General features: G+C 41.9%; 1 protein-coding gene across 2 annotated transcripts; it reads left to right on the plus strand.

Annotated features, from left to right (window-relative positions):
* The first annotated feature begins 217 nt into the window (after positions 1-217).
* LOC106603817 (non-selective voltage-gated ion channel VDAC1) lies at positions 218-15,704 on the plus strand. 2 transcript variants are annotated; one of them, XM_014197981.3, is made up of 9 exons: positions 218-334; positions 4,810-4,879; positions 5,571-5,620; positions 5,976-6,128; positions 8,910-8,962; positions 9,171-9,398; positions 10,871-11,021; positions 11,213-11,270; positions 14,620-15,704. In XM_014197981.3, the coding sequence occupies exons 2-9, from the start codon at positions 4,813-4,815 to the stop codon at positions 14,709-14,711; spliced, it is 852 nt and encodes a 283-aa protein (XP_014053456.1). In that variant the 5' UTR covers positions 218-334; positions 4,810-4,812; the 3' UTR covers positions 14,712-15,704. The 2 variants fall into 2 exon arrangements, with proteins under 2 accessions (XP_014053456.1, XP_014053457.1); XM_014197982.3 differs by lacking the exon at positions 218-334 and adding an exon at positions 408-551 and having other exon boundaries at positions 14,620-15,197.
* The last annotated feature ends 9,873 nt before the right edge of the window (positions 15,705-25,577 follow it).

The following is a 25,577-nucleotide window of genomic DNA, read 5'->3' on the forward strand; positions in this document are numbered from 1 at the left end:
CTCTGTAGTGCCGTGCGGTCAAAGGCAGTGATGCAACCAGTTAGGATGCTCTCAATGTCACAAATCCTGGCTCTTCTCCTGTGCAATGCACTCATTGCCTAGGGACGGTTTTGGGTATAAGCACATAATGGTGGGGATATGTGATGAGGTGGGAAGAGATTATCCTAGATCTGTTGTAAACGGCGGCGGGTTCTACAGCGCGTGCGCCACAAATAATGCAAGAGGTGAAGGCTTTTTTCACACGCCTGCGTGACGCTGTAGCACCTCCTCTTACCCCTCCCTTTGTCCAGTTGACAGGATCCTTCTCAGGCAGGATTGGAAACCACTGACAGAGGTATGTCGAAATGTAATACTGTTGCCTATTATGGGGCACTATTGTATCCCTGTTGTGATGGACATTGACCTCTTGGCTTAAATGTTAAGAGACTGCACGTGCATCCACCGCGAAATCAGAAGCAGCCCAGGAGGAGAGGTGCTGATAGGCATGCAGCAATGTTAGCTAGCTAACTGAACAAGGCCTCAAGTAGCTAATACCCTGTTCGAGGTCAACTGTAAGTGTGGCCAACAATTATTTGGATTTATTGAGTTTAGCTACTATTTCTCTGTAAATTGATTAAAACCGCAAGCTATAACCACCGATTCTGCAAGGTATGCAATTGTCCCGTTGTCTACCAAGTGATTGCTAACCCCAGCAGCTAGCAAGCTAGCTAGTTATCAAGGAAACTTAAGATGTCCAAGCAGTGATGCTTCTGCCACCTTGTTTCATAACCCCTTAGGCATCACGTAGCCAGGTTGCCTGGAAACCCGACGTTGAGTTGAATTCTATGTCGGCAGAAATGAGCGTTTGAGTCAGGAAAGTTCTCTCTCAGGACCTCTAATTTACAAGCCAGAATGTCGAATAAAATTATATTTTAACTTACTTTACCGGTTGTCCGTGCGGTTGGTCCTTTTTCAGGTAGGAATGTAACAAATAATTCCACAGGTAAGCTGCAATATGTAACTTTTTGAGTGACCCGACCAAATTGACAAATCTAGATCATGTCTTTCTCATTGAAATCTAGTCTAAGCCGTAGATCTGTTCTATTCCTATGCTTCCCGTTAAGTGCATCTTTTGCTCTTTTTACTTTCGGTTTTGTAAATGAACTTCAAACAGCTGAAAATATATTTCACAGCGGTTTAGATGGTATAATAATTCTCTACACAATTGAATTTCTGTATCCAGGAAATGGTGGAGCGATTTCTGCATATTGCACCTTTTATATAAACGTCAAAGCATGTGCACATGATAAATGCATGCATGCATACAAGCCAAGCTCATGCACTTATTTACATGGTTCTGCTGCATGCTTCAGGTGATAGAAATCTGAACGCACTACGTCAAAAGGACCAAAGGCTGAGCAATCGGCAGAGTATGTTTAAAGGTGCAATGTGCAGAAATCGCTCTGCCATTTCCTGGTTGCTAAAATTCTAATAGTTCGGCTCATTTCAGTTTGACAAAACAAGCAATGTTTAGAGAAATTGTAGGGATGTGCGCTATATCGGTGAACATATCGGAGTAGGGCGATTATTAGCTAAAAATGCCAACATCTGTATCGGCCCGATGTCTAGTTTAACACCTATGTTAAAAACCCATGTCAAAGCTACCGTGCAGACCTACATAACATAGGTGCATGATGTAATGACACCACATAAAATGTTGAGCTACATGTACAACACAGCATTCCTAACCTAGCCCACAATGTCTGCTGTGTGGATCGAGCAGTCATTTGAAAGAGTAATAACATTTCAGCGAGACAACTCAAATGTGAAATCCATTAAAGCCAAGATAATGGAATTAATTGCCTTGACAATCAACCGTTCTCTGTCGTGGGTGATGTTGGCTTTCGCCGACTGGTGGAGCACCGGTACACACTACCAAGTGTGCTATTTTTCAGATGTTGCTTTACCGGAGTTACACAGTAATAGCGTCACTGCTATTAGCTTCACGACATACATTCTATGGAACGCCGTTTGGGTCTTTGCATGTCAAAAAGATACAGTAGCACTGTTAAAGCTGTACAAAAAGTCTGCAAACACCGGCAAGAACGGATGTGTTGGTAATAAAGCATCATTTGTTTGACCGCAACTTCTGGGGTAGCTAGCTTTAGCTTGGTACCTAGCTAGCACCAATACAACCAGCCTGAAAACAATGACCAGTAGAAACTGCAGTCATTTTCATTATTCTTAGCAATGATTTAGGAATCCTTGTAAGTATTAGCTAGGTGGTCACTTGTTGTTCGCCTATTGAAATTGAACTTCAGTTCATGAAAATAAATAGCTAGCCAGTTACTTAACCCTGTTGCCCAAAGCTAACGTTATAAGCAGCCAGCTAGCTTCATCTGGCTAGTGAGGCTCGACCGGAACGGGTTATGTATTGTGAAGCTAGCCACAATAAGAATTGGGCACAACAGTGTAATTTGCGGTTTGCCTTCATAGATGGGTCCGACCACCATTAATCAAATAAAAACTGCCTTATAAATTAGGGTTATTTTAGATGGTGACACCTAGCTATATAGTTAGCTAATTAACCATAGCTACTGAAACAGATTATGTCGTGTTATTTGACACTTCAAATAGTGTTATTTGACACATAAAAAAGTGTTATTTGACATCTTTTTTGACACACAAAGACCCAAACGGCATTCCATAGGTTTTTATCGTTTTACTGGTTATGGGGACATACGTAAATGCCAACAAAATTACTTTTTGATCAATGTGGTGTGTGTAACCTTTATTTAACTAGTCAAGTCAGTTAAGAACACATTCTTATTTACAATGACGGCCCAGACGACGCTTTTCCAATTGTGCCCCGCCCTATGGGACTCCCAATCATGGCCGGATGTGATACATCTTGGATTCGAACCAGGGACTGTAGTGACGCCTCTTGCACTGAGATGCAGTGCCTTAGATCGCTGCATCCATGTGTGTGTGTTAAGCATTTTTGTAAAGTTAAATAGTTAAAAGGCCGCTAAAATTTAGATATCGGGTATTGGTGTCTGTTTTCTTGGCAAGGAAAGTATCAGATATCGGTATCAGCCAAAAATGTCATCAGTGCATCACTAGTGTCAATACTTATTTGTGTGTGTGTGAGAGATCGGGATGTGTGTAATGTATGTGTTCTGGAATGCTTGACACTTCCTGTCCCCTTCCCAGTGGTCCCCTCTGAGCAAGTGCCTGTTGGTCACCAGAGATTATAGTTAGTTTTGTTGGCTTGTGGAAGCTCGTATTATTTAACTTCAAAGTGTGATGAAATAAGGGTTGTGTAATGCTTGGTGTTGGGTGTCACTAAATCATGCGTTTATTTACCACAGGGAGAACACAGGTACATTTTTATTTAACTAGGCAAGTCAGTTAAGAACAAATTCTTATTTACAATGACCGGGGAACAGTGGGTTAACTGCCTTGTTCAGGGGAAGAACAACATTTTTACCTTTGACAGCTCGGGGATTCAATCCAGCAACCTTTCGGTTACTGGCCCAACGCTCTAAACAATAGGCTACCTGCTGCACCAAAGATTAAGGGGAAAGGGGGATACCTAGTCAGTTGTACAACTGAAATGTGTCTTCTGCATTTAACCCAACCCCTCTGAATCTGAGAGGTGCGGGGGGATGCCATAATCGACATCCACGTCTTCGGCGCCCGGGGAATAGTGGGTTAACTGCCTTGCTCCGGGGCAGAACGACAGATTTTTACCTTGTCAAGGTGTGGTGATTTGAATAGCGTTTGAAGGATACATTTATTTTTTATTTTTTATTTTTTAATTAAACCATTTCTTTAACTAGGCAAGTCAATTAAGAACAAATTCTGATTTACAATGACTGCCTACACCGGCCAAACCCGGACGATGCTGGGCCAATTGTGCGCCGCCCTATGGGACTCCCAATCACGGACGGTTGTGATACAGCCTGGATTTGAACCAGGGTGTCTGTAGTGACGCCTCTAGCACTGAGATGCAGTGCCTTAGACCGCGGTGCCACTCGGGAGCCCTGAAGTTATTGTGGCTGTAGGCTATGTGACACACGCTGATGTACAAAATAGGTCTTTGGGCTATACTCTATTTGCAAATTAGCATTGTGCACACATGGGTAGAGAATAAGTGTGCAGTTTAAGCCTAGTCTTGGACTAAAAAGCAAGATCAATGGAGAATGTCAATTGAAAATGCTTTTAATTCCAGAATTAGGCTTATTCTTTGTCCGTTAAACCGCCCAACAATCTGCCAGCGTCCTTTTTGTAATCTGCAACAAGCAGGTGTTTTCTTATGTTATTTAACATGGAAATCTCTGGCCACTTGTTCTTGTGGAGTGGTCGTCAAACCAATAATAAAACGCATCTAATCTGCAATTTAGAAATCACTTGTCAATTATTGAGATGGCCCAGTCCAGTGTATTCATTTTGACTGTTGTGAAATCTCTATCCCGGCAAGTGTTATTTTTCTGACGAGTCAGAGCAAACGGGTGAGTCCGTCCAGGCATGGGTGTGCGCATGCCTGCCTGCTTCCCCAATCGGCCCACCCTATCCATCAATGACCTCCATCCATCCTCTTCTCTCCCCAGCCTTCCTTGGTGTATCACTGAAGGCCCAGCACACTACTAGTTCTTTGTCATTGGCTTGTGCCAAATATTTTAGAACTAAACCAAGAGAGACCACAGCCCGTCCTTTCAAACAGCTGTTTCACATTTATACATCCTTTGAAATATGTCTCATTGCTCGGTGTTTGTGCTTTAGCCAAACACAAAGCTCTAATTAATTTTTGTATTTTTTTTTAAACAGATAATGGCCGTTCCTCCTACCTATGTTGACCTTGGCAAGTCCGCCAAGGATGTCTTCACCAAGGGATACGGTGAGCACTGCAGTACTTCTACTCACTATCCATCTACTCAGCCTTTGCTCCTGTCCTGCAGAGAATGAGGAATGGACTTTAGCTTAGCCTAGTTTTATATCTATTTGGTGAACCCTCTAGTTTAGACTGGCTGTCCTTGGGCAGTGTATTGACTGGGAGACACAGAGCTGCACAGAGACAGTGAGGCTCTGGCTGTACTATGAGGATTCCTGGGTAAATGGGCCTTGATTAGCACTTGGGGTTAGCCATAGTACTTTCCTAGGCAAGGGTGGGACTGCCCAGTGGACTAGCACACTGATTCCGAGAGGGGGATGGGAAGCAAGCTGGGGCTGTGAACCGTGGCTGACGCCTGATATGACAATGTACTCTAGCGTATAAACCACATCAAATCAATACACTCACTCAATCAGGCAATGTTATGTAATAGTTTTAATATATGTAGTTCTAGGCTAGTGTTTCTCAGACAGAGGCTTTTATTGAACAGTGGTTTATGTGTTTGAGGTGGTAAAATAAGTCTCCATGAGACTGCATGTGTATTATGGAAATAATTAGAAGCCACGTCTTTACGGATTGCCAGGAATGTTAGTGAAAATAATTAACTGAACAGAAATGTATCATCAGTTTGAAGAGCACTCTTAGAATGTTTTGTAATTACAACAGTTTGATTTAAATCTTCTTCCATGCCTCTCAGGTTTTGGTCTCATCAAGCTGGACTTGAAAACCAAGTCAGAGAATGGACTGGTGAGTTCCACAGCAGAGTTGGTCCGATTACCCCTTGGAGCCAAAAGAGGCACTTGACTCAGAGTGCTAGAAATGAAGTAGTTATCTAGCCCTCTGTCACCATACAACTTAGAGGGCCTCTAGTTATCTTGCTCATTGACAACTGTGAAAGACCTCTGTGATTGTCAGCTTCACTTTAGATTATGTCACTAGCTGCAAAGGAAAACAAACTATAACATATTTATACTCAAATACATTCAAACACAGTCTACACACTGATCATTTTTGGCCCATGTGATCCTCAACCATCCAAATCCTCACTGCTATATAACGTGATCACATCTCACCTTTGACCTCTGTTTGACTTCGATCCCAGGAGTTCACCAGCACAGGCTCTGCCAACACGGAGACCAGCAAAGTGGCTGGCACCCTGGAGACCAAGTACAAGTGGGCGGAGCACGGGCTGACCTTCACTGAGAAGTGGAACACTGACAACACTCTGGGCACAGAGATCACTCTGGAGGACCAGGTCAGGATCAGGTGTTCTTTAGATCAGGGTGCGATTTACTCATCTTCAATCAGCAATTGTTAGAAGGGGGCTATAAACCAAGGAGTAATCCCATCACAGGGATCTTAATTGGGGAGGACGGGCTCATGGTAATGACTGGAGCGGAATCAGTGGAATGGTATCAAATGCATCAAACAGGTGTTTGATGCCATTCCATTTGCCCCGTTCCGGCCATTATTATGAGCCGTCCTCCGCTCAGCAGCCCCTCAGCAGCCTCCACTGAATCCCATAGTGTAAAATATAAAAAAGACCAGCACTCACATTGATTTATTATATATTTTATGTAAGGGGTGGGAAATGCCAGTCCTCGAGGGCCTGATTGGTGTTACAGTTTTGCCCCAGCTCCAGCTAACACACCTGACTCCAATAATCACCGAATCATGATCTTCAGTTTAGAATGACATTTGATTAATCAGCTGTGTTTGCTAGGGATGGAGAAGTGTGACACCAATCAGGCCCTCGAGGACTGGAGTTGCCCACCCCTGTTTTATGGCAATAGGCATAGGCCTATATTTACATAACTTCACATGTTTAGTCTGGTGTGTGGGAGTATCAGTTCCCTATGCACCCTGCCACCCTATTAAGTGGTGAAATGCTCATAGCAATATACATTTTCATTACACAACCATGCTTTCTTAATCATTCTTTCCAACTATCTCAGAAGTTCATTTTAAGGTCATGAACAGTCAATGTTTTTCATGAAATTGGATGAAACCACATCAAAGTATGACAAATGACTTGCTTCTACATTGATAAAGTTTGATCATAAAGTTATTGGTCCCCTCCCCTTTGTCAAACACTTCGATTCAGGAGGCGGGATTATTAAGAGGATAAGGTGACATCACCCTAACTCTCATTTTAATACACCAATGGTAAAATGATACTCATACCTCATTTAAATAAGTACTGCCTTGTAACCAACATTAGAGAAGGCGTGTTTGCAGAGGGGTGTGGTTTATGTAGCTAGATAGCTACTCTACTGGTGCCCAAATTTGACTGTAAGGTGTCAGCTAATATAATTAAAAGTTTTCCCTATTCATCTATGGCAAAGATACTTATGTTTCCCCTTTCATCTGTGTCTGGTGTTAGCTAGTTACTGGCTAGCTAGGTCTTCATCTGTGTCTGGTGTTAGCTAGTTACTGGCTAGCTAGGTCTTCATCTGTGTCTGGTGTTAGCTAGTTACTGGCTAGCTAGGTCTTCATCTGTGTCTGGTGTTAGCTAGTTACTGGCTAGCTAGGTCTTCATCTGTGTCTGGTGTTAGCTAGTTACTGGCTAGCTAGGTCTTCAGCCAGCATGGAACAAAAGGGGAAGGGTCATTCAATACTCTGACACAGAATTCATGTCAACACATCTGGCAGTGCTGCTGTGAACCGCATCACAAGAGACATGTATAAAAAATGTATTAAAAAAAACACCATTGATACAATTTCAATGATGTTTGAGTTGCTTTGTGTATCACCAAATTTGCTTGATGATTTTACTACAACACTGCTCACTGCGTCCAAGTTGCTTGACATAGGTGTTTCAAAGAGTTGTTAGTCAAGGTGAGCTCATCAATATAAGCTCCATGCCCACTTAGCCTGTCTTTTTCAAACTTCCTGGTAGTTAGTCATGAGAGAGTATTTTCTAAAATTTTTAGCATTTCTATCCAAAACAAATATTAAGGGTGATCTTTTAGTCATTCAAAACGCTATTTTATATGGGAATCAGAATGACTGTTTGGGACCTTTTTTTAAAGGGTAACTCTTAACCCCAATATCACCCTTTGTCCAACCCCTTAAAAAAAAATGCATCCAGGTGAAGTTGTGGGTAGGGGGAATTGCTCATAAATATACATTTTGGGGGTGGGTGAATGTAGTTGTACCTGATCTCAACACTTTCTCGCTAAAGCGTACTTACCTGAAGTCCAGTGGTATGCTCTGATAATAAAATGATGTGCATCACGAGCAAATACGGCTCTGGACCTTTGGTTCACAGTGGTATGCCACTGAGTTTCTGACAACTATTGCCACTGGCGGTATAAATTTGAATCCCTCATGGGGCACAAAAAAATATATATTTGAAATGTGGACTCGTGTTTATTGTGGTGTTGGGAAGAAAAATACAATTATCACCTTGACAATTAAGATTAGGGGCTCAAGCCAACCCACATTGCAGTATTATTGCAGTACCTCTTTTTCTAACGGTCAAATTAACTGTATAAAAACATACAACTACTACCAGGGCGAACCCTTTCACAGGTATGCTTTAACTTTTCAGAATTAGAAGTGTGTGGGCACGGGATGACTACTGTAAATAAAGGATGAACAAATAAATCATCTGCTACATGTGGATTAGAACTCCCAGCCATTGAAATATGAGTGAACTGTGTTTCAGTGGACTGAGCCTCCAATCAGTCATAGCAATTGGGGGAAAAATCTACTCGTTGATACGATGGTTGTAGCTACGAATATAAACGTATAATCTTCATAGCCTACTTTTTTTTTCCTCCGTTAAAGCACATAGATGTGTATGAAACGGTAAGCAAAAACCTTGAATTTAGGCAAGGAAGCATCATGCTAAATATATTGGCACACTCCACTTACCAAGACCATTGCCAAATAAGGCACGCTGTCACCTGCTTTTATAGTAAGCCTTGAGTTGGTACCGCCCAGCACATCTACAGTAGAAGGGAGTAGTAGAAGAAAGTTACTCTTTAATTCTGATTCATTAATGCATTCCCCTCTGTTTTTCTCCCGTCAGTTGGCCAAAGGGCTTCAATTTACGTTTGATTCCTCCTTCTCGCCAAACACTGGGTAAGAAGTGACTATCCAATTTAATTCAGTGAAGGTAGCATTTAATTGTTTCACATTGTTAATGAATTGAAATAAGTCATCACACAATACATGATGAAAAGGAATTTCCTGCTCAATATAGGTCATTGGATGTATCTTGCCATTCTGACATTGTATTACCTCACACTGACAAGTTGTCCTTCCGCCATCACTCACATCTCTGCTTCAGCAAGAAGAGTGGTAAGATCAAGACCGGCTATAAGAGGGAGCACATCAACCTGGGGTGTGATGTGGACTATGACATCAACGGGACGGCAGTGCACGGCGTGGCGGTGGTGGGCTACGAGGGCTGGCTGGCTGGCTACCAGATGACCTTCGAGGCCGGGAAGAACAGGGTCACCCAGAGCAACTTTGCTGTGGGCTACAAGACCGACGAGTTCCAGCTCCACACGAATGTGTAAGTAGATGGAATTAAATGAATAGATACGGAAATGTGGTTCAGGTAGGCCTCCGCGCTTCAGCAAACAATGGAAGTAAGACGGGTGCTCAACAACAACAATGACAGTAAGCCAGTAACGTGGGGCTTAACAACAATGACAGTAAGCCAGTGATCGGCCTTAACAACAATGACAGTAAGCCAGTGATGGTGCTTAAGGACCCTGAACATGGTCTTTAGGGTCGATTTACAGTGATGAAGCATTTTGTTTATGTGACTCATTCAGGAGTAATACCCTCAACTGAGTGTTGCAAGCACCAAATCAAATGTTATTGGTCACGTACACATATTTATCTATCAGACCTACCATGCTCCAACCAACCAAGCCTTTTAAACCACTAGTGAGTAATGTTGTGTCTAGCTCTTTGAGAGCTGACCTTGTCTGTACAATAGCAACTCTATGCACTCTTTCTGGCCCCCTCAGATGCAGACTGGCAGTTATTTTAGTACCACTGTATACCACGGTGATAGGATTTGTGAAAGGGCTTTGTCAGAATAGGAAGGTGGACAGTAAGGATAGTATAGTAAGCTAACCTCCTGCTGTGACCTGTCCTCCCAGTCATGATCACTTGTTTTGACGAGGTCAATTAGCTCTGAGACGTTGCTCTTTAATCCTTTGACAGCTCATCCTTGATATATACAGGTAACTGCCAAAAGAAAGGAAACACCAATATAAAGTGCCTTAACAGGGCGTTGGGCCACCACGAGCCAGAACAGCTTCTATCCTCCTTGGCATAGATTCTACAAGTGTCTGGAACTCTATTAGAGGGATGCAACACCATTCTTCCACAAGAAATTCCATCATTTGCTGTTTTGTTGATGGTCGTGGAAAACGCTGTCTCAGGCGCCGCTCCAGAATCTCCCATAAGTGTTCAATTGGGTTGAGATCTGGTGACTGAGACGGCCATGGCATATGGTTTACATCGTTTTCATGCTCATCAAACCATTCAGTGACCACTCGTGCCCTGTGGATGGGGGCATTGTCATCCTATGGAGACACAGCCATGGTAGGCAAAATAATGGCATGCATTTTGTTTTTATACATGACCCTAAGCATGATGGGATGTCAATTGATTAATTCAGAAACCACATCTCTGTGGAACCAACTGCTTTCAATGTACTTTGTAGCCCTCATTTACTCAGGTGTTTCCATTATTTTGGCAGTTACCTGTAGGTCTGATACTTAAGATTGTGACATTGATCGTCTGATTGCAATTCATGTGATGGATAATTCATGTTTTTGTATAGATCATGGATACTCTGTAAAGCAGTATCTTTTTTAATGAAATGCACAAGGCCTTGGTATGCTATGTCTATTGGAATGGATTTGGATGTTGCAATATATTTATGCATACATACCCGCTAGTTCCCACAGCCTTCTGTATTCAAAGTATCATCCTCATAGTGATGAATAAGCTTGTTTTTCATAACAGAAATGATGGCACAGAGTTTGGCGGGTCCATCTACCAGAAGGTGAACGACCAGCTGGAGACAGCAGTCAACCTGGCCTGGACCGCTGGCAACAGCAACACTCGCTTTGGCATCGCAGCCAAGTACCAGATCGATGCCGACGCAGCCTTCTCGGTAAGAGGCCACAAGCTAGTCCTAACTGGCTGAGGCTTGACCTCTGCCTGGGGTCATGTTCAGGGCACGCGTAGAGAGAGCTGCTAGGCTAATCAGTTTAACATTATTTCTTGAAGCATTGTTGTATTTAAGTACCTTTTGATTGAATCCTAAATGTTGGTATTTCATGACCACTTTCCTGTTTCCCACAGGCCAAAGTGAACAATTCTAGTCTTGTTGGCCTGGGATACACTCAGACTCTGAAGCCTGGTGAGTATATTTTTTTATATTTATTATAAAACTGTTATTTGACCATTTTCCTCCATGCCAGTGACGTCTTGATGAAACGCCTTTCTGCTGTATATAGGGCAGAAAGGACAGAACAGCAGTACAGTGGTTGCTCCACTAAAGTTTTGCGGTTATGCTGCGGTACTAATAAGTAATTTAGTACAGTACTCTGCATCACCACTTCATTGCTCCAGACTAGCGCTAGGGGGAGTTAGAGCACTGACTATGCTTTTGGGTCCTACTGTGTCTCTAACTGACAATGAATAGGCGACATAAACCTAAATAGAAACTGGTAATTGTGCATGACTTCAGTATTACTTACTAAATAGAACTGTTGTTACACTAAGGATTTATTTTGTTAGGATTATTTTGCTCTTACTGTAGTACTGTAGGCCACTCCCAACCGGTCACATTGTACAGCGCCTGAGTGGCGCAACGGTCTAAGACACTGCATAGCAGTGCAAACTGTGTTACAGATGCTGTTTCAATACCCGTGCCAGCCTCGACTGGGAGACCCATGAGATGACTGTAGGTTTTTGGTTTCTCTCCCTATAAAAACAGAAATAAATCATTCTAAGTAACAAACTGGCTTTATTTACAAATTAGTAACAGTCTCACCCCATGTTCAGGAATGGCCTTTTTCTCTCATACGTTATTTGAAAACAAAATCATCTCCAAAATAGTAATTTTTTTTTTAAACAAAGCGATTATTAATAATTTTGAATTATTGGATATTCTCACAGATATTATTAACCCTGTAATTAGCAGGACAATATATATTGGTCATATGGGTCATGGCTCCCGAGTGGTGCACAATGGGATTTCCTTGCAGTTCTCCAGCTGTATCCACTATTATGTATCACATCCGACTGTGATTGGGAGTCCCATAGGGAGGCGCACAAATGGCCCAGCGTTTCTCTCCCTCTAAAACCAGAAATAAATGTTTTGGCCTTTACAAATATTATTTTGGCCTTTATTCAGATTACAATCATAGACTTGTTTTTTTTTGTTAACGAAATAATCTTCAAAATATCGTTATATTATCACCTACACATTACCATGAATGAGTCACTCACTCATTCATGGCTTTGGATCAAAATAAATAAGTACAAACATTCATTCTGATAACCAAAACATTTCTTTATTAAAGGCTATCCAGACCTGGACACCATGTACAGTATTATAATATCCCATTATGGGCTATTAGCAGGACAATATAGCTTTACCAACACCTCTCTGTATTTTGATACTTTCTGGATAGGATCTCCCCAGTGGCGCAGCTGTCTATGTCACCGCAATGCAAAATGCGGTGCCACAGATGCAGGTTTGATACCCGTGCCGGCCACTACCAGGAGACCCATGAGGCAGCTTTTGGTTTTAATTTAGAATCCTCCAATCCTCTATGTAATTATTGGCGGAGAGCCACGTTATAATTTTCGATATACTGTAGGCCTATCGTAGGCAACATGAGTCTAACTAGTGTAGCTCTTATTTCTTTAAAGAGCGTGTTGAAGTTAGAAGCAATGGGATTTGAAGCAATAGCCTACAACTATTTTTAGCACCGTTCGCACTGCTCTGAAACAAGCATGGGGACTGGTCTTGATAAATCAATGCAATTTTTATTTTGACTGAATCTCCGTTTGGGTATTGGATAGACTACAATTATGGTGTAGAAATGTTATGCTCTTAGTGTAACCTTTTATTTAACTAGGCAAGTCAGTTAAGAACATATTCTTATTTACAAGGACAGCCTACTCATTCCTCCCTGTCGGAGAATTGAACCCCGGTCTCCCGTGTGCCCGCACGACACGCCGATTCTTTGGCTAAATAGCCCAGTACTGTAGCCTACTCCCGACCATCACGTTGTACAGCGCCAGATTTTCCGTTCCATCCTAATGGAAAGCAAGAGGGTTTTTCATTTTTCTTGGAATAGAAACACCATATTAATCAAATGAATCCCAAACTCTAAAAGTAATTGGAAAGGTACAGTTGAAGTCGGAAGTTTACATACACCTTTGGCCAAATACATTTAAACTCAGTTTTTCATAATTCCTGACATTTAATCCTAGTATAAATTCCCTGTCTTAGGTCAGTTAGGATCACCAATTTATTTTAAGAATGTGAAATGTCAGAATAATAGAAGAAAGAATGATTTATTTCAGCTTTTATTTCTTTCATCACATTCCCAGTGGGTCAGAAGTTTACATACACTCAATTAGTATTTGGTAGCATTGCCTTTAAATTGTTTAACTTGGGTCAAACGTTTCGGGTAGCCTTCCACAAGCTTCCCACAATAAGTTGGGTGCATTTTGGCCCATTCCTCCTGACAGAGCTGGTGTAACTGAGTCAGGATTCTAGGCCTCCTTGCTTACACATGCTTTTTCAGTTCTGCCCACACATTTTCTATAGGATTGAGGTCAGGGCTTTGTGATGGCCACTCCAATACCTTGATATTGTTGTCCTTAAGCCATTTTGCCATAACTTTGGAAAAATTACTTGTGTCATGCACAAATTAGATGTCCTAACCGACTTGCCAAAACTATAGTTTCTTAACAAGAAATTTGTGGAGTGGTTGAAAAACGAGTTTTAATGACTCCAACCTAAGTTTACATAAACTTCTGACTTCAAATGTAGATACAAATGATTTGTGACATTGTGGTTTCAATAAAGAATGTAAACAAGATGCTGTGTTTTTATTTACAGTAGTGATGGACAGCTGGTTGAAAAAGTGTTGATTAATGTGCTGTTAAAAGTGGTGCATGTTCCCCATCGGCGAATTGAACCCCGGTCTCCCGTGTGCCCGCACGACACGGCGATTCTTTAGCTAAATAGCCCAGTACTGTAACCTACTCCCGACCGTCACGTTGTATAGCGTCAGATATTCCGTTTCCTCCTAATGGAAACCCAGAGGGTTTTTCAGTTTTCTTGGAATTGAAACACCATCATTTTAATCAAGCAAAATGTCTTAATCAGTCCCATATACTATGTTCTTACAAAAAAGCTTTTACATTCTCTAGTACAGCCACTATTGAAGGCTATCAATGGCTTCTCAGATGCCCTCTGGTGGTCAAACTAGCACTAACAGCATTAATGGTACCAGTGGTTTGCACTTAAATAATTTGCTGTAGAATTCTGCGGCACCACGCAAGCTGTGCTGCACTGTGCTACAACTTTTTAAAGGACGAACCACTGTAGGCACTTGACCTCCTCAGCCAGTCAATGAGCCCTGATCTTGTCACTTGACCTCCTCAGCCAGTCAATGAGCCCTGATCTTGTCACTTGTAACTCCTGCCAAAGTCCCCTTGCTGATGCCTTGTCTTTCTGTCTGCAGGAATTAAGCTGACCCTCTCTGCTCTCCTGGATGGGAAAAACATTAATGCTGGTGGGCACAAGCTCGGTCTTGGACTCGAGTTTGAGGCATAAGAAGGCATGGAACGCAACAACAAATATTTTATTGAAATAGCTATCCTCACAACCTTGTTTCCCCTACAGTAGATGTGCTATGGTTGAGGTGAGGCAGCACATGAGGTCAAATCACGCTACAGTTGATATGCTACTTTTACAGGACCACTTCAGATAAATTATTTTGGAATACAGGGCCCAGTTTAGAATAAAACTATAACAAGTTTAAGGTAGAGTCTGCAAAATGTTAAAATGGGAAAGCGCTGTTGTGCATTTGTATTTCACTACAATCATGTAAACACTTTAATTAATTTATTTGTTTCTATAAGGATAAGAGAAAATAAGATACTGTTGGTCAAAAAAGGGCTTTGCAGGAGTTAGTAAACAGTTTACTTTCTGTCCACAAGGTGGCTGTTACACGACAGAACACTGGTACTGGAACACAACATTCCTTGGCGAAGGTGATATATTCCTCTGTACTGGAGAGTTCTCTCATTGTAAACCCTCTGACAAAGAAGGGAAGTGTCTAAGATATATTATTATGGGTTCGTGGTCCTTCACTTAAGCAGCAGTAGCTCTGAGGCTCTAAAACCCTGTTGTGTACATCCAGGATTTGTTCCAAATGGCACTGTTCCCTATATAGGGCACTACTTTTTAGGGAATAGGATGCTATTTGGGACAAAACGTCAGTCTTTTTTTTTTTTTTGTCTCACTTGTCTTTGTCTGTGCAGTTGGTGTGAATTGTCTTTTGTTACATAGAGCAAAAATACTACTTGACCAATGTAATTCAATACTTAACCCACCTGTGATGTCTAAGACAAACCTCTGTCAATTGTTCCTAAAAAGAACAGGGAAGGTAACATGTCCTGCACACTATTCAACATCCCTCTTAATACAAATGCTTTGGTGAAAAAAGATAAATGCATTTTACAAGGAATGGTAGTCTTCCGATGATTGTGTTGGAACAGACAAACTGTACCTGACAGTGTTAAATAAATACCAACAACATCTTGAGTATGCCTCTGTGCTTTTTTTCACCCATAATAATGATTATGAAAATAAATGCCTTGGATTTGCTTTAGTGCTATATTCTCATATCTACCACAGATGACTAAGTCGTATTGAAATTTGTCCCCCAAAACATGATCAGTCATTTATCATCCATGGCGTTAGCCGGCTACCATTGCCACAAATTTGGCACCAGGCTATGATAGCATCACAGTCAGGGCCGTGCATATACCTTTCAGGGGGCAGGTGCTCAAAATGGGAAACGGGGCACCCCCCACCCCCCACACTACTTGATTTATTTTTTTACTTGCAGAATTCATATCATACCAAATGCCTCTGTAGTAAAACATTTACATTTTTTATCATATGCCAATTTCTGCAACAACACACTCATCACAAATTGTAAGCAAGCTAGTTAGTGCCTCCTAAATACATGAATGTCATCGGGGAAAAGAGGGTCGGCTATCAGCTGACTGTTGATTGATATAAATCTGCTAGTTAGCTAGCTCAGTTTATTTTACTGATTGTGATCAACCTCGGTCTTTTTGCTGTAGCCAACCAGACCGAATATTGATGATGTAGGCTAAATGAAATGTTATGCTGCTGTGGCAGTACTGTTGATATTTAAACTAGGTAGCTAGCTACACACACCGGTGCACTTAATGATTTGGAGGCCCCAGGCAAAGGCCAGTCTGATGCCCCTTGTGTTTCATAGTAAAGACCTAATTTCATTGTCAAATGTATTACCTTTTAATGTGCCATGAACACAACCAGTCTTGATGTTTTCATCTGATTGTCAAACAAATCACTTAAAAAAGTAGGTTACCTTCGCACATTCATCCAAAAATAATTCCAGCATCTGAAAAGTGCATTGTGCCCCCGCCAACTTCCTTCCCTTCAAGTGGCTGAAACTCTCACCGGAGAAAGCAACCAAGTGAGTGAAACAGCGCCAGTCTGTCTTGCTATATGTAGCCCATGTATCTGATGCTGTCTGGCCAAAAAAGAGAATGACATGCTATACTCTTTTTAGCCAGAGAATCGGATACATGTCCTCTGCCTTGATGACAATGGAAGTATTTTCAGCAGCACCTGTCTTTTTACTAAAGAAATGCATATTGTATCCCCCTAGGGTCTGGGTTTCTACTAAGATAGTCTCGCCGAGAACCAGGCTGGGGAAGTTCATGGCAGAAAAATAGCTAAATAGGGGTGGAAACCCGGTGTAAGTGACGCCTCGCTAAAACGTCAAACCAATCAAAGGCCTTGCTTAGGCGGAGCTCTAATAGTGCTCACTAGAATAGTGTTGTAGGTGCAACAGTGCATGAACAATGCTTTTTACAGTCTATGGGGAGGATGGCTGGGAAATCCCAGATTAAAACATGTTGATGTATGTTGATTTTGTGTGTAAAGCACACCTGATGAAACAGAATTACATATTCCTCCAGGTTTTCTTAAATTTTCTGCAAAGTTTCAAACTAGCTTACGGAACAACTCAGTGAAAAATGTGTCCTTCCCAGTCTGAAAACAGTGAGGAAAATAACAGGTAGATATCTCGATCTTAAAGGTGCAATATGCAGAAATTGCTCTGCCATTTCCTGGTTGTGAAATTGTTATAATAATTCACCTAATTTCAGTTTGTGACAAAACAAGCAATGTATTATGTAGATAATCATTGTATCGTCTAAACCGCTGTTAAAAAATATATTTTCAATAAGCAAAAATATTGTATTTTCATCTGTTTGAAGTTTACAAAACCGAAAGTAAAAGATGGCAAAACTAAACTTAAGAACTGGATGCATAGAAATAGCGCACATAGAACAGATCCACCACTTCCTAGATTTGCTTTAAATGAGAATGACAAATCTATAACAGTTCTATGTGAATTTGGTCAGGTGGACCAAAAAGTTACATATTGCAGATTTAAACAGACAGATTTTGATGGGGATTCTTTAAATTGCTTATTTATTATGCCTCCAGTGGAGCATAAGGGAGCCTCAAGCAAATCAATTATTATTAATATTATTCTGACAACTTTAATATTTGTTTTTGTTTTGTGCTTAAACATTTTTTTTTTTACTTTTACCCTTTTTCATCATATCCAGTCGGTAATTAGTCTTGTCCCATTGCTGCAACTCCCCTACGGACTCGGGAGAGGCGAAGGTCGAGAGCTATGCTTCCTCAGAAGCAGGCTGGGTTGTGTTTCGGAGGATGCATGGCTCTCGACCTTCGCCTCTCCTGCGTCTGTACGGGAGTTGCAGCGATAGGACAAGACTATATAAAAATATATAAATATAAAAATAACCATCAAGTGCTATGATGAAAGTGGCTCTCATGAGGACCGCCACAGGAAAGGAAGACACAGAGTTACTTCTGCTGCAGAGGATAAGTTCATTAGAGTTACCAGCCCCTCAGATTGTAGCCCAAAAAATTCTTCACAGAGTTCAAGTAACAGACACATCTCAACATCAACTGTTCAGAGGAGACTGCGTGAATCAGGTCTTCACGGTCAAATTGCTGCAAAGAAACCACTACTAAAGGACACCAATAATAAGAGACTTGCTTTGGCCAAGAAACCTGAGCAATGGACATTAGACCGGTGGAAATCTGATGAGTCCAAATTTGAGATTTTTGGTTCAAATCGCCGTGTCTTTGTGAGACGCAGAGTAGGTGAACGGATGATCTCTGCATGTGTGGTTTCCACCATGAAGCATGGAGGAAGTGGTGTGGGGGTGCTTTGCTGGTGACACTGTCTGTGATTTATTTAGAATTCAAGGCACACTTAACCAGCATGGCTACCACAGCCTTCTGCAGCAATACGCCATCCCATCTGGTTTGATAGTGGAACTATAATTTGTTTTTCAACCAAAACACACCTCCAGGCTGTGTAAGGGCTATTTGGCCAAGAAGGATATAGATGGAGTGCTGCATTAGATGACTTGGCCTCCACAATCACCTGACCTCGACCCAATTGAGATGGTTTGGGATGAGTTGGACTGCCTCACACAGGAAGCGGCGCAGGTCCTAATCCAGGCACTTGTCATCTCCCGTCTGGATTATTGCAACTCGCTGTTGGCTGGGCTCCCTGCCTGTGCCATTAAACCCCTACAACTCATCCAGAACGCCGCAGCCCGTCTGGTGTTCAACCTTCCCAAGTTCTCTCACGTCACCCCGCTCCTCCGCTCTCTCCACTGGCTTCCAGTCGAAGCTCGCATCCGCTACAAGACCATGGTGCTTGCCTACGGAGCTGTGAGGGGAACGGCACCTCCGTACCTTCAGGCTCTGATCAGGCCCTACACCCAAACGAGGGAACTCCGTTCATCCACCTCTGGCCTGCTCGCCTCCCTACCTCTGAGGAAGCACAGTTTCCGCTCAGCCCAGTCAAAACTGTTCGCTGCTCTGGCACCCCAATGGTGGAACAAGCTCCCTCACGACGCCAGGACAGCGGAGTCAATCACCACCTTCCGGAGACACCTGAAACCCCACCTCTTCAAGGAATACCTGGGATAGGATAAAGTAATCCTTCTAACCCCCCCCTTAAAAGATTTAGATGCACTATTGTAAAGTGGTTGTTCCACTGGATATTATAAGGTGAATTCACCAATTTGTAAGTCGCTCTGGATAAGAGCGTCTGCTAAATGACTAAAATGTAAAAATGTAAATGTAAAAAGCAGCCAACAAGTGCTCAGCATATGTGGGAACTCCTTCAAGACTGTAGGAAAAGCATTCCAGGTGAGTACCTCATGAAGCTGGTTGAGAGAATGCCATGAGTGTAGAAAGCTGGGGGCGCGAGAGCTCCATACAGGGCAGATCAACAGGTGCAACCAACGGATGGAGCAGGGGTGGCGAACTTGACGATGACTTGCGGGGAGTGGGTTTCGAAAAACAATTACCCTTTTTTTATTTTTATAAAAAATACATTTTTGCGGGGATATTATACCACCACCCAAAAGGGCACTTGAGACTAGAAGTGCATAGGGGCATGTGCTCTGCACAGGTAGCGCCCTATCTGTGCACATTCCTGTAGTCAAGTTCTCTAACAGGGTAATGTTTTCATTCTAGCCATATTATCTTTGGCTCTTTGCACAAATGCATTTATTTACTACAGGTTTGTGAAAAAACATAAAGTAAAATAAATGTATCTTTCTCACTGATCACAGTTCCCATTCCCACCCAGGTGTCAAATAAATACCATTCACGCTACTTGTATACAAAGTGGTTGTCGTAGAAGGTTAGTAGAGTATTTTCGCTAACCCAACCCTTTTCCTAACCGTAACGTCTGTCTCCTAACCTGCTATGTTAATTCTCCTAACTTGCTACAGCAAAAAGTCACTTCGGTATCGATGTGGCTTGAAAACAGTGGCTGCAGTCCAAACATGTTATTTTTACCCCCTCAGCCCTTGCACTATCCACTTTTCCTCAGGGGAATCCCCGTCAAAACGTGATGCAGTTTGATTACCATCTTAAGTGGAGGTCCAACCCACTAACGTTGCCCTCTTAGCCCTCAATTTACTTTGAGGGAGCGACTGAACAACTTTTGTCACTTGCGGGGTTGATATTGCAAACTCAATGCAAATTCAATGCAAACTGTAGTCACATGTCAAACTCTGGTGGCTGTGAAGTGTCACATGTAATCAAAAAGGCTACATTTTTGGCATGTCAGAAAAAAATAATTAAGCTAGCTTGCTAAAATGTAAATGCTGTTGAAGTCAGAAGTTTACATACACCTTAGCTAAATACATTTAAATTCAGTTTTTCCCAATTCCTGACATTTAATCCTAGTAAAAATTCCCTGTTTTAGGTCAGTTAGGATCACCACTTTATTTTAAGAATGTGAAATGTCAGAATAATAGTAGCGAATGAATTATTTCAGCTTTTATTTCTTTCATCACATTCCCAGTGGGTCACAAGTTTACATACACTCAATTAGTATTTCGTAGCATTGCCTTTAAATTGTTTAACTTGGGTCAAACGTTCCGGATAGCCTTCCACAAGCTTCCCTCAATAAGTTGGGTGAATTTTGGCCCATTCCTTCTGACAGAGCTGGTGTAACTGAGTCAGATTTGTAGGCCTCCTTGCTCGCACACACTTTTTCAGCTCTGCCCACACATTTTCAATAGGATTGAGGTCAAGGCTTTGTGATGGCCACTCCAATACCTTGATTTTGTTGTCCTTAAGCCATTTTGCCACAACTTTGGAAGTAGGCTTGGGGTCATTGTCCATTTGCGACCAAGCTTTAACTTCCTGACTGATGTGTTGAGATGTTGCTTCAATATATCCACATAATTTTCCTACCTCATGATGCCATCAATTTTGTGAAGTGCACCAGTCTCTCCTGCAGCAAAGCACACCCACAACATGATGCTGCCACCCCATGCTTCACGGTTGGGATGGTGTTTTTCGGCTTGCAAGCCTCCCCCTTTTTCCTCCAAACATAACAATGGTCATTATGGCCAAATAGTTCTATTTTTGTTTCCTCAGACCAGAGGACATTTCTCCAAAAAGTACGATCTTTGTCCCCACGTGCTGTTGCACACCGTAGTCTGGCTTTTTTTTTATGGTGGTTTTGGAGCAGTGGCTTCTTCCTTGCAGAGCGGCCTTTCGGGTTATGTCGATATTAGACTTGTTTTGCTGTGGATATAGATATTTTTGTACCTGTTTCCTCCAGCATCTTCAAAGGGTTCTTTGCTGTTGTTCTGGGATTGATTTGCACCAAAGTATGTTCATCTCTAGGAGACAGAACGCGTTTCCTTCCTGAGCGGTATCATGGCTCCACGGCCCCATGGTGTTTATACTTGCTTACTATTGTTTGTACAGATGAACGTGGTACCTTCAGGCGTTTGGAAATTGCTCCCAAGGATGAACCAGACTTGTGGATGTCTACAATTGTTTTTCTGAGGTCTTGGCTGATTTCTTTTGATTTTCCCATGATGTCAAGCAAAGAGGCACTGAGTTTGAAGGTAGGCCTTGAAATACATCCACAGGTACACCTCCGATTGACTCAAATGATGTCAATTAGCCTATCAGAAGCTTCTAGAGCCATGACATCATTTTGTGGAATTTTCCAAGCTGTTTAAAGGCACAGTCAACTTAGTGTATGTAAACTTCTGACCCACTGGAATTGTTATACAGTGAATTATAAGTGAAATAATCTGTCTGTAAACAATTGTTGAAAAAAATACTTGTATCATGCACAAAGTAGATGTCCCAACCGACTTGCCCAGCTATAGTTTGTTAACAAGACATTTGTGGAGTGGTTGAAAAACGAGTTTTAATGACTCCAACCTAAGTGTATGTAAACTTCCGACTTCAACTGTATATACATTGGCTGCATTCCAAACACTTTACAGACACCCCCTCTCCCCTCAAATTAAGTGGACACTTCTGATGACGCATCATGACGTCTAATGAGTATACACTTCAAATCAAATTCAAATAAAATGTTATTGGTCAAATGCACATGGTTAGCAGATGTTAATGTAGCGAAATGCTTGTGCTTCTAGTTCTGACAGTGCAGTAATATCTAACAAGTAATTTAACAATTTCCCCAACAACTACCTAATACACGCATATCTAAAGGGATGGATTAAGAATATGTATATATAAATATATGGATGAGCGATGGCCGAGCGGCATAGGCATGGTGCAATAGATGGTATAAGGTACAGTATATAAATATGAGATGAGTAATGTAAGATATATTAACATTATTAAAGTTGCATTGTTTAAAGTGACTAGTGATCCATTTATTAAAGTGGCCGGTGATATGAGTCTCTGTAGGCAGCAGCCTCTCTGAGTTAGTGATTGCTGTTTAGCAGTCTGATGGCCTTGAGATCGAAGCTGTTTTTGAGTCTCTCGGTCCTAGCTTTGAAGCACCTGTACTGACCTCGCCTTCTGGATGGTAATGGAGTGAACAGGCAGTGGCTCAGGTGGTTGTTGTCCTTGATGATCTTTTTGGCCTTCCTGTGACATCGGGTACTGTAGGTGTCTTGCAGGGCAGGTAGTTTGCCCCCGGTGATGCGTTGTGCAGACCGCACCACCCTCTGGAGAGCCTTGGAGTTGCCATACCAGGCGTTGATACAGTCCAACAGGATGCTCTCGATTGTGCATCTGTAAAAGTTTGTCAGGGTTTTAGGTGACAAGCCAAATTTCTTCAGCCTCCTGAGGTTGATGAGGCGCTTTTGCGCCTTCTTCACCACACTGTCTGTGTGGGTGGACCATTTCAGTTTGTCTGTGATGTGTATGCTGAGGAACTTAACTTTCCACCTTCTCCACTACTGTCCCTTCGATGTGGATAGGGGGGGTGCTCCCTCTGCTATTTCCTTTAGTCCACGTTCATCTCCTTTGTTTTGTTGATGTTGAGTGAGAGGTGGTTTTCCTGATACCACACTCCGAGTGCCTTCACCTCCTCCCTGTAGGCTGTCTTGTCATTGTTGGTAATCAAGCCCACTACTGTTGTGTCGTCTGCAAACTTGATGATTGAGTTGGAGGTGTGCGTGGCCATGCAGTCATGGGTGAACAGGGAGTACAGGAGGGGGCTGAGCATGCACCCTTGTGGAGCCCCAGTGTTGAGGGTCAGCGAAGTGGAGATGTTGTTTCCTACCTTCACCACCTGGGGGCATCCAGTCAGAAAGTCCAGGACCCTATTGCACAGGGCGGGGTTGAGACTCAGGGCCTCCAGCTTAATGAGCTTGGAGGGTACTATGGTGTTGAATGCTGAGCTGTAGTCAATTAACAGCATTCTTACATAGGTATTCCTCTTGTCCAGATGGGATAGGGCAGTGTGCAGTGTGATGGCGATTGCATCATCTGTGGACCTGTTGGAGCGGTATACAAACTGAAGTGGGTCTAGTGTGGCAGGTAAGGTGGAGGTGATATGATCCTTGACTAGTCTCTCAAAGCACTTCATGATGACAGAATTGAGTGCTACGGGCGGTAGTCATTTAGTTCAGTTATCTTTGCCTTCTTGGGTACAGGAACAATGGTGGCCATCTTGAAGCATGTGGGGACAGCAGACTGGGATAGGGAGCAATTGAATATGTCCGTAAATACACCAGCCAGCTGGTCTGCACATGCCCTGAGGATGCAGCTGGGTGGGGGGCAGGCCTTGTTAGCGGGCTGTGAAGATGGCACTGTATTAACCTCAAAGCGGGCAAAGCTGTTTAGTTTGTCTGGAAGCAAGACGTCGGTGTCCGTAACGTGGCTGGTTTTCTTTTTGTTGTCTGATTTCCTGTAGACCCTGCCACAAAGACCTTGCCACGTATTGGAATAAATGACCAAACTGTAAAACTAGCTAGTCAGCTATGGGTAACTGTAGCTAGCTACGTTAGCTTACTAGGTTCATTAATAGCTTTAGGTTGGTTGTTTTTAAGCTCAACTTCAAGATTTCCACCAAGGACGTTGCCTCTCCGATCATCACTCTCCCTTGCTTGTGCAAGGGACATTTGGGGTACACTCGGATGTGACAATGTAAAATGTAATTCAAGGGCTGAGGGTTTAGGGCCAATGGCTGCGTTTCAAACTCAAAGTAGACAGCCCTAAACCCTCATCCCTTGGGGCAATCCCCACGGATATATTTGTCGTCAGTACAAAATGTATTTTTATTTAACTCTTTTTTTTACCATGGAGGGTTGACTGAGAACACATTCTCATTTACAGCAACGATGTGGGGAATAGTTACAGGGGAGAGGAGGGGGAATGAATGACCCAATTGTAAACTGGGGATGATTATGTGACCATGATTAGCCAAGCAAGGGAAGTTTGCAACGTAAGCCCCTCAGCCCTCATTTTTTAATAGAGTTTGCGAGTGTACAATTATGTTCACTTCGGGGCCTGAAACACCCCATAATTCAATTTGCGATGATTGTACATCCCCTAAAAAAAGTCTGCCAAAACGGTAAACCTCAATGTCAATATGGAGTCAACATACAAGTGTGAGTAAAAACGAATGTAAATAAGTTAGAAATTGTGCTACTAATGCACAAACACGTCTCATAAAAGTAATGATGTTTTTGTTTGGTTAACGTTTGGAAATTGTATAAATAAAGTTTTTCCTTCTTCAGAAGTAGCTGGGCAGGCTAACTTTAGTTTTTTTTTATTTATTTTTTTAAGTTTGCACAAATCTTTATTTAACTTGCTGTAAATAACAGTAACATGCAAAACATAAACATAACATAACAGCCAGAGGGAATCCAAAGAAATTAGAGAAAAAAACAACAACTATTATATCAAATCAAATACAGACATATATCGAATACATTTTTTTGACATATTGTTTTGTATACGTTTTAAAGATTCTACGTACTGTTCCAAATCAGATAAAAAAATTAAGAAAAGGGGCTTTTTCTTCATAAATTTTGATTTATGGATAAAATATTTTCCTAATAAAATAAAGAGATTTATGACATACTCACGTTCAATTGTGGAATCAGTGTAGTAAAATAATATGTCAAACTTAGTAATATCAATGGTTGTATGCAATTTGCGGCTAAGATATAGTTTTACATCAGTCCAAAACACTTCACTATATAAACAATTACAGAATAAGTGTTCAATAGATTCAGTTTCTAGTTCACAAAAACTGCATTCACTGGTAACGTCAAATATATATTTAGAAATCAAGCTATTACACGGATAGCATCTATGGATTATCTTAAAGGAGATCTCCTTTACTTTATTGGTCACCATAAATCTGTGAGGCTAACTTTAGTTAGCTAATTAATTTGCTAGCTATCATACGTTAGGCGCATATTAATAATTATATAGTTAATATAAGTAGACATGCAATCATAATTGACTGTAGCACATATAAAGCACCCACAAGCTTCCGGTGGCTGAAAACACAATAATCGCGGGATGAACGAGTGACGAATTTCCGGGCAAGGG

The sequence above is a fragment of the Salmo salar genome, chromosome 04 (genome assembly GCF_965601325.2).
Source record: "Salmo salar chromosome 04, fSalSal1, whole genome shotgun sequence".
Lineage (NCBI taxonomy): Eukaryota > Metazoa > Chordata > Actinopteri > Salmoniformes > Salmonidae > Salmo > Salmo salar.

What these genes read in the sequence shown, in the direction of transcription:
- LOC106603817 (XM_014197981.3), top strand. Translation starts at nt 4,813, where the DNA reads ATGGCCGTTCCTCCTACCTATGTTGACCTTGGCAAGTCCGCCAAGGAT. An exon ending in AGATCACTCTGGAGGACCAG is followed by an intron (nt 6,129 to 8,909) that starts GTCAGGATCAGG and finishes TTCTCCCGTCAG; the next exon opens with TTGGCCAAAGGGCTTCAATT. An exon ending in TCCTTCTCGCCAAACACTGG is followed by an intron (nt 8,963 to 9,170) that starts GTAAGAAGTGAC and finishes TCTCTGCTTCAG; the next exon opens with CAAGAAGAGTGGTAAGATCA.